Source organism: Silurus aristotelis (genome assembly GCF_946808225.1).
Source record: "Silurus aristotelis genome assembly, chromosome: 24".
NCBI lineage: Eukaryota > Metazoa > Chordata > Actinopteri > Siluriformes > Siluridae > Silurus > Silurus aristotelis.
The window spans coordinates 320,971-330,970 of NC_139597.1; the positions used below are offsets into that span (position 1 = coordinate 320,971).

Here is a 10,000-nt window from a genome sequence, read left to right on the forward strand (position 1 = left end):
CTGCAGTGTATCAGACACCTAATGAAGAAACGAGGCATGCAGTATGCACCAACAGGTATACACACACACACACACACACACACACACACACACTTTCTAAATGATTCAATTAAATTTTCCATCAGGGTTGGAGTTAGGGTTGAGTTTTTAGGAGAGGGCTGGGGTGAAGGTTGGCATTTGGATTGAGAGTTAGGATTGACGGTTGGGGTTGAGGATTAGGTTTAGGGTTGAGAGTTAGGATTGAGGATTAGGTTTAGGATTGAGAGTTAGGATTGAGGATTAGGTTTAGGATTGAGAGTTAGGATTGAGGATTAGGTTTAGGATTGAGAGTTAGGATTGAGGATTAGGTTTAGGATTGAGAGTTAGGATTGACGGTTGGGGTTGAGGATTGGGTTTAGGATTGAGAGTTAGGATTGAGGATTAGGTTTAGGAATTGAGAGTTAGGATTGACGGTTGGGGTTGAGGATTGGGTTTAGGATTGAGAGTTAAGATTGAGGATTAGGTTTAGGATTGAGAGTTAGGATTGAGGATTAGGTTTAGGATTGAGAGTTAGGATTGAGGATTAGGTTTAGGATTGAGAGTTAGGATTGAGGATTAGGTTTAGGATTGAGAGTTAGGATTGAGGATTAGGTTTAGGATTGAGAGTTAGGATTGACGGTTGGGGTTGAGGATTGGGTTTAGGATTGAGAGTTAAGATTGAGGATTAGGTTTAGGATTGAGAGTTAGGATTGAGGATTAGGTTTAGGATTGAGAGTTAGGATTGAGGATTAGGTTTAGGATTGAGAGTTAGGATTGAGGATTAGGTTTAGGATTGAGAGTTAGGATTGAGGATTAGGTTTAGGATTGAGAGTTAGGATTGACGGTTGGGGTTGAGGATTGGGTTTAGGATTGAGAGTTAAGATTGAGGATTAGGTTTAGGGTTGAGAGTTAGGATTGAGGATTAGGTTTAGGATTGAGAGTTAGGATTGAGGATTAGGTTTAGGATTGAGAGTTAGGATTGAGGATTAGGTTTAGGATTGAGAGTTAGGATTGAGGATTAGGTTTAGGATTGAGAGTTAGGATTGACGGTTGGGGTTGAGGATTGGGTTTAGGATTGAGAGTTAAGATTGAGGATTAGGTTTAGGATTGAGAGTTAGGATTGACGGTTGGGGTTGAGGATTGGGTTTAGGATTGAGAGTTAAGATTGAGGATTAGGTTTAGGATTGAGAGTTAGGATTGACGGTTGGGGTTGTATATTGAAGCCTTTACAATGTTAGAGAAGTGAAGCTGTTCTTCAGGAGCTTTAATGATTCAGAGGTGTGATTTTGGTTGAAGGAAACCAGTTGGGTTCACCGCATCCGTGTTGCGTGGGCGTGCGTGTGTGTGTGTGTGTGTGTGTGTGTGTGTGCGCTTTTGGGGTTTGTGACTCTTAATTTGTCCAGGGAAACACACCGTCAGCACACTGAAATAAACAAAACATTTATGTTTAAATATAATGAACTGATATGGACACGTCTTATTTGAATAAAACTGTGAAATGTGTATTTCTACTGTCTTTTTATTTCTAAAACACGTGTGAGGTTGTGTGTATGCCTGTCTGTCTGTGTGCATGTGTCTCTGTGTCTGTGTGTGTGTGTGTGTGTGTGTGTCCGTGTGTGTCCATCTGTGTGAGTCTTTGTATCTGTCTTTGTGTCTGTGTCTTTGTGTCCATCTGTGTGCGTGTGTCTCTGTGTATGTGTGTGTGTCTTTTGTGTGTGTCTGTGTGAGGCAGAGAGACGGTGTGTTTGCACTCTGCTTTCTGTGTGTGTGTGTGTGTGTGTGTGAAGAAAACAGAACACCTCCCCTCTGATTGGTCGAGATGTTGGCCTTCACTTCCTGTTTGTGCTTTCAGAGGCGTCGTGTGAGCGTAACCTTGACAACCTGATCGAGTCGCTAAGCGCCATGGAAACCCTTGGCTCGGAAATGAACCCCAAACCACACACAGCAGGAGAGAGAGACGACGCAGACGAGAGCCACTTCGATATGCCGTCTCTGGAAGGGAAGCGTGAGGACGCAGTGGCTGGAGCTATAACACATGACCAGGAGATCGGGGGGGAGCATGATGAGAAAGTGGGCGTGGCTACGGAGGAGTGTGATGAGGATTTGTATAACGAGGAGCAGGGAGGCAACAGTAATGAAGAGGGCGTGGCTAAAATGTGTCCTGACGAGCTGGGGGCGGGGCTTCGAAGACGTAACAGACACGAGTAGACGTTTGTGTGGATTTGTTAATGATGAATGAAACGTGCGTTTAAACGTTTTAGAATGATTGAATTATTTCATGTTGCTATAAAATGCTTTGATGTGCTGCAATGAAAGAGGTTTGTTACGTAAAAGCGCGAGCTGCACTGAAACACTACACCACACTTTCCTTTTATTTCATACTGCGCTTTATTACTTCATCATTTCAGAATGTTTCGTTTTCCTCTCGCTCACATCGCCCCCGTGGTCAATTATAGAAGATCTGAGTCGTTATTAAGAAGAAGATGATGATAAAACTTACAGCCTCCTGTTTAGTCATGTGACCTGCACGTCTACACAAATCCAGACACATTTGAATCAGAAACGCTCTGCGTTGTTTTCCCAAAGTTGCTCATCCACACTGAAACGTCTGAACACACTCACGTCTCTGTACTGCACTGCAAAACATAAGGCGCTTCGACACGTGTCGTTTCCGCCTGGCGTTTATTTACGCTCCGGCTCTTTGAAATGTCGCAGTAATGACAAAAAATGTGTAGTTTTCACTGCGACATTAAACGCCGTTTTTAATTTAGCGTTCGAAAATCTACATTTTTGTTGACTGAAGACGGCGTCTCGCTGTGTACGGAAGGATAAAACAGACACGTATGCATTTTCAAACAAGAACATATTCCTGCAGACATGGCCAAAATAATAGTGCTGGTGAATGTGGGCGTGGCCTATGATCTACAGTGGAATATGGTAGATGGGCCTGGTCTGAAATGGTCTATTATTTATGGGTGGGGTTTAAGATTAATTTATTTCAGGTTGTTCTATGTTGTTGTTTTAATCACTTTTTATAATTGATTAAATAATTAAATAACATGTAAAGTGTAATTGGGTGTGGCTATGATGTAAAGTTAAACTATGACTGGGTGTGGTCAGGAAATAAGGGGCGGGGCTTTGTGTGCCTGACATTGTATTTTTTACACTTTTTTTGCACACTTTCATTTTCTTTGTTTTAAATCAAAAAATGAATTTTTACAATTTTCAGATTGTAAATGTTTTGCTGGTTAGCTGTGTGTGTGTGTGTGTGTGTGTGTGTGTGTGTAATGGAGGAATTGCATGGAGGTGAATGACAATCCTGAGATGAAGCGATGAGCAGGTTCTGCACTACCTCATCACGTTCTTATTTTAGTTAAACGCATGGTAAAGTAAATGGTCGTGTTTATAATTTTGATGAAATGATTAACCTGTAAATTATCCTCAGTGTGATTTCAGTCTTGTGTAACTGTGCTTGCTGCTGTGATGATGACGAGCGTGTTGGCGAGTTTTAGCGTCAGTGACGATCTTGATGTGTAGCGGCGCAGGACGTAGCGTAGCACAATGCTCACGATGTTAAAGCAATCAGTCGTCCACATTAGAGCACCAGAACAGCGCTGTGCTATTCGCTAATTACTAAGCTAATTTTTACCCCGTGTGTTAGCTAGCGCTGATTAATCGTTAGCATTATGATTATAAATGTTACCATGCTAATAATCTGTAAAGTGAGCGGGTGATTATCATACAGGAAAAACACTGTATTGTTACATGCTAATGCGCTACTGTGCATTTTTACTGGCTTTGCATTTTTGTGAATTACTGAGTGTTTGTTATTTTTAGAAGCTGCTTGAGGCCTTAAATAAAATAATTACACAGCAGAGGAAACAACATGGTTCAAATTTAATTCCATTCATTTTTATTTGTTTTGAGCTTTTAATAATGAACATGGTCTCAGAGCAGCTTTACACTGATAATGTGGTGATAAAATGAAGATGTTCTTTATAAGTGTAAGTTTGTCCCTGATGAACGAGTCGGTGGAGACTGTGGTGAAGGAAAAACTCCCTGAGATGCAGAAGGAAGAAACCTTGAAGGGAACCAGATTCAAGAGGGAACCTCATCCTCATCTGGGTTCCACCGAATGTCCATTTATTACAGATAAATGATGTTGAGGTGCAGTGATGGAGATCAGAGCAAACTGTAGTCCTGAGTCAGTGTAGCAGACTGTTGATATTAACTACAGTCCAAATCCTCAAAGCTCCCGTTCTTACGCCGGAATTTCATGGAACCACCCAAGAAACCGTTCCCAGCTACACAGAGTTGCCTCATTTGAAGAGAACATCATCCAGAGGCAGGACTGTACGAAGTGGGGAGATCCGAGGAGGAAAGAGGAGCAGGAACAGTGATCACTGGAACCTCAGGAGGATAGAGAGAGAGAGAGATATGGATAGATGGATGGATGGATTATTAAGTCTCCTTATTGTTGTATGAAAGTTAACGTCACTGTGCAGTTTGGACTCTGGTAAGATTCGCTACAGCAGCAGAACTAAAAGTGAGAAACAGAAGGAAACACAGACATGAGGATCTCTGGGATAAGAGACCCTCCCTCATAGAAAATAACAAGCAGAATCCTAGATTTTTATTCTGTACTGCAGCAAAATGAACAGGAAATAAAAGCACTGCACTCACATGCACACCATCAATAGGTAGTAATGATTTCATGAACTTTTTTAATAATAAAGTTGAAAACATCAGACAAGAAATCCAGAGGATTAAAATAAATCCAGACTATTTTATAAATAACCCTGTAGACAGCAGTGTCATTATAACAGACCATCAATTACAAAGTTTTACTTCTATTCATGAGAACGACTTCATTTCATTTATTTCCTCATCAAACCTGCATTCTCGATCCCTCACCTACAAGTTTCCTCAAACAGATCATTCCAGAGGGAATTGAACCTGTTTTAAAATAATAAACTCTTCCATTAGCACTGGTTTTGTACCTAAATCCTTCAAACTGCAGTATCAACCCCCTAATTAAGAAACCTGACCTTCACCCTGTCAGCTGTCCAACTACAGTCCAATATCAAATCTCCTCTTTATCTCCAAGATTCTAGAAAAGGTTGTAGCACAGCAGTTCTGCTCACATCTACTGAGGAAGAACATTTATGAAATGTATCAGTCAGGATTTCGGCCTCATCATAGCACAGAAACGGCGTTAGTTAAGGTGGTAAATGACTGTTATTGGTCTCTGATCAGGGTTTTGTCTCTTTACTTGTTTTGCTCGACCTCAGTGCAGCTTTTGACACCATTGATCCCACTATGCTACTTGCTGGACTGGAGAACGTTGTTGGAATAAAGGGAACAGCTCTTTCCTGGCTCAGGTCTTATCTGACTGATCGCTATCAGTTTGTTGATGTAAATGGTGAGTTCTCCACACTCTCTGAGGTAAAGTTTGGTGTTCCGCAAGGATCTGTCTTAGGCCCTCTGCTTTTCTCTTTATATATGCTGCCTCTGGGTGAAATTATTTATAAACATGGGATTCGCTTCCATTGCTATGCTGATGATACACAGCTGTATATTTCAGCAAAGCCAGATGAGAGAGATCAGCTTAACAATGTTGAGGAGTGTGTAAAGGACATTAGACAGTGGATGCTTGATAACTTTCTTTTGCTCAACTCAGATAAGATGGAAGAACTTTTACTAGGACCACATGCAGCTAGAAGCAAACTTTCAGATTCCGTTGCATCTCTGGATGGTGTTTCTGGATTGTGTTTCTGCCTTCTCCTCACTCTCACATGTTCACTCAGGTTTGTTGATGGTGGTGTGGTGGGTCGTCTCTTATCCCAGAGATCCCTCATGTTAGTGTTACCTACTGGTTCTCCCTTGTAGTTATGCTGCCATAGCGAGTCTTGCCGGAGTCCAAACTGCACAGTGACATTAACTTTCATACAAAAATAAAGACACATAATAATCCATATCCTTCTCTTCCTGTCACCCTCTTCTCTCTCTCTCTCTCTCTCTCTCTCTCTCTCTCTCTCTCTCTCTCTCTCTCTCTCTCTGTCAAATTAAACATGCTCCTGAGGTTCCAGTGACCACTGTTTCTGCCCCTCTCCCCTCCGTGGTCTGCCTCTGGATAGTGTTCTCTTCGACTGGAGGCCACTCTGTGCAGCTTGGGACGGTTTCTCATCAATGCCTTGGGTGGTTCCATGAAATTCTGGAGTAATAACGGGTGCTTTGAGGATGGATTGGACTGTAGTTAATATCAACAGTCTCCTACACTGACTCAGGAATACTTTTCGCTTATCTTAGAGAACCTGTGCTTTCCTAAAAACCTAAGCTGACCTGCTATGTCCGGCTCCCTGGCTCCTGGTGTAGTCAAGTCAAGTGAAGTCAAGAAGCTTTTATTGTCATTACAACCATATATAGCTGATGTTGTACACAGTGAAATGAAACACTGTTCCTCCAGAACCCTGATGCTACATTAAACAACAATCACAGAAACAGAAAACACAGGGTTAAGGACTAGCAAGTGCATGTGTGTAACCTGTTGCAAACAGTGCAAAGACACACAAGACAGTGCAAGACAACACAGAACAGTGCAGGACAAAACACAAAATAGCTCTGGTTTACAACCAGTAAACCTGTTGTGACGAGACAAAGTGAACAAAATTAAACAGTAGCCAAAATGTAAACAAAAATGTTGTGCAAAATAGCAAAATAGGAGCAGTTCAGAAAAGATGTGCAAAAAAGTTTAATGTAATGAAGTGATGTAATGTGAGTGGTACTGAAGTCATGGGTGTGTGAAGTGAGTACGAGTTTAGTGGGTTTGCTCTGCGTTGTGTGCGTTTTTAAATTAAAAAGACTCCACACGTTGGTACAATCGTCATATGATTTACTTCCAGCTTCTGTGTTCTCTCATCGCTGTATTGAAACAATCATCAGATCATCATCAGATAATGAATGGAGAATCTCTGGTCCAGCCGTTCCTCTCATCGCTATCACATTCCGCAAAAGAGAGAGAACGCACCATACCTTAACAATTTCTAAACTATAATAACAATATTACATATACCATAATGATCCATTTACATACCTGTATTGAAACAACAGACAGCATCAGATAATGAATGGAGAATCTCTGGACTCTGTGCCTGTAAATAATTACAGATTCTCTCAATGTGTATTCATTTAACAGAAAATACATTAGGTACAACTTCATGGATCATTAAAAATAAAATGCATCTTCAATCAATCAAATTTATAGCAATGAAATTATTTTTTTAACTCAACTAAAGAATGCCGCACGTGTAATGGCGGCCATTACCCGAAATAATTCTAAAAATAACTATACACATTACCACATTCATCAATTGAATTTCTAACCGTAAATCAGGAGAAAAATTAACCGAATCATGTTCAACACAGAAATTCCTTAACCGATTAGTATTTAACATTATTCTAAAACCTTTTCTAACTTTTCCTGAAGAGCTGATAAATCATACCTCTCATCGCTATCACATTCCGCAAAAGAGAGAGGGCGCACGGAAATGACGTCAGCTCTACCTTCGCCCTTACACGTGACAAAGCTTGCAGGAAAGCACTTCATATTATACCTGTGACCACATGATCCTGCATCACTCATGCAATCTCCAATACAAATTTCAAAATAAAGAAAGAAAGCCCACACCCTGCTTCACTGAGAAGAGCGAACCTGTTGGACACGTGAAGTGGAGTGTTAGCTTTGGCTTTGCGAGTACTCTGCCCATGCTAACTCCACCTAGGGCATCCAGACATTCTCCTGCAGAACCTGGACTGCTCTCGCACTCACTAATTCTCTCTAGACCCTGGATGCTCTTCTATCTCTAAGATCTTCTCCGTCAAAGAGCAAACTAACTTACACTTCTCACAGATAAATTTATCGCTGACAACGGAGAGAGACTGACTAAAAATGTCGCACTTCACACACTGGATGGACTGGATGTTCGCCATAGCAGAGAAATTACGTACCTTAATGTGGTTAATGTACTGTGTGTGTTCGTAGTTCTGGTGGGAATGTCCTCCACGCACTGCTTTCAAATTCTCAAACAGGGAAAAAAGCGCTCTTCCGAAAGCAAAAATACACGAGACGGAGCTGCTTGCAGCTTGGTGCGTCCGTGTTCATCTACTTCTCCATGATCACCCATAGGTCCATAATCTTCATGAGGTGGGACGTGACTGGAGCTGGCCAAACCTCAGGGTTTCTCGGGATTGGGAGAGAAAGAGAAGCAGTGGAGAGGAATTAGCGTAGCTGCTGTTCATGATATTAACAGCACAAGTTGATAATGTGATGTGATCAGATGTTCTGGAGCACAAGGTTATGATGTGATGTGTGTTATGTGTAGAACTCGCTAAAAACATACGTCTTTAATCTGCACTTAAACTGGGAGAGTGTATCTGAACCCCGAACACTGTCAGGAAGACTGTTCCAGAGTTTAGGAGCTAAAGGTGAGAATGTGACGGATTGTAGCGTGTTAGAAGACTGAAGATACATGGAGATAAACCATTTCGTGTTTTATAAGTAAGAAGCAGTAGTTTGAAGTCTATTCGAAACTTAACAGGAAGCCAGTGTAAGGACGATAAGATTGGGGTTATATGATCATATTCCATTTGAAGCAGATATACAATGTTGCGGGGTGCAGTGATGATGATCAGAAGCGAACTGTATTCCTGAGTCAGTGTAGGGGACTGTTGACATCAACTACAGTCCAATCCATCCTCAAAGCTCCTGTTCTTACTCCGGAATTTCATGAATCAGACCAGATAAACTTTTTTCTACACAGACTGAGAGTCCTTCAGTGATGTTCCATAGGTTTTCACTGAGGAGAAGCTTTCATTTAGCCACTCTGCCATAAAGCTCATATCAGTGCCGTGAAGGTTTATTTCTCCCCTGATTGCTTAGTTTGGTCTGGAGATCAGCTCGTGGAAGAGTCCTGGTTGTTCCACACATCTTCCATTTGAGGATTATGGAGGTTACTGTGCTCCTGGGAATCTTCAGTGCAGCAGAATGGTTTGTAGCCTTCACCAGATCTTTTTTATTTTAATTTAATAAATGTACAGATTCCTGTTTTCACTGTCATTATGGGAAACTGAGTACAGATTCATGAGGAAAATCTATCTGAAGGGTCTGAATACTTTCTGAATGCTCTGTGTGTGTGTGTGTGTGTGTGTGTGTGTGTGTGTGTGTGTGTGTGTGTGTGTGTGTGTGTGTGTGTATAAGCCACTGAGACTCCTTATAACTACAGTGAAATCTGAAGATAGACATTTCAGTCAGGTTTCAGGCTCCATCATAGCACAGAAACTGCTCTAGTTAAAATCACTAATGACCTGTTTTTAGCTTCAGACCAAGGCTTCATCTCTCTGTTAGTTTTACTAGATCTTAGTGCTGCGTTCGACACTATAGACCTTGATCTTCTCCTAGATCGCTTACAGAATTATCAACTTGTGCTGTTAATATCATGAACAGCAGCTACGCTAATTCCTCTCCACTGCTTCTCTTTCTCTCCCCATCCCGAGACACCCTGAGGTTGCTCCAGCTCCAGTCACCTCCCACCTCATGAAGATTATGGACTTTAAAGAAGTAGATGCGGAACTCGCAAACATCCTGAACCATCTAGAGACGTACCAGTGCCAATTGGATCCCACTACATGTGTGGTTTTGACATTGGACCTCCTGGAGTGTTTAAAGGCTCTGGCATGAAGAAGCTGATGCTGGATCTGTGATGATCCCAAATGTTGAGCTCAGTAGCTCCTACTTTTATACCAAAGACTGTAGAAAGAACATTTACTTATAATCTTATACTCCAGTGCTCATGTTAGTTCTCACTCTCCAGTGTTCTGTAGTGTTATAAGATTTATGATCAAACTCTTGATGTCACCCAAATGAGGATGGGTTCCCCTTTTGAGTCTGGTTCCTCTCAAGGTTTCTTCCTCATAACATCTAAGG

The 10,000-nt window shown here is 41.5% G+C and overlaps 1 protein-coding gene across 4 annotated transcripts in view; it reads left to right on the forward strand.

Annotated features, from left to right (window-relative positions):
• The window catches only part of LOC310719388 (protein RIC-3), a 12,043-nt gene extending 8,143 nt beyond the window's left edge, over positions 1–3,900 (forward strand). For 3 of the 4 annotated variants that reach the window (XM_083529059.1, XM_083529060.1, XM_083529061.1), the window contains exons 5-6: positions 1–55; positions 1,871–3,900. The exon at positions 1–55 is cut by the window's left edge and continues 46 nt beyond it. In XM_083529059.1, coding sequence (XP_083385185.1) covers positions 1–55; positions 1,871–2,226 — 411 coding nt within the window. In that variant the 3' untranslated portion in view covers positions 2,227–3,900. The remainder of the gene's footprint in view (positions 56–1,870) is intronic. The other variant, XR_014531460.1, reaches the window with a different exon arrangement.
• The last annotated feature ends 6,100 nt before the right edge of the window (positions 3,901–10,000 follow it).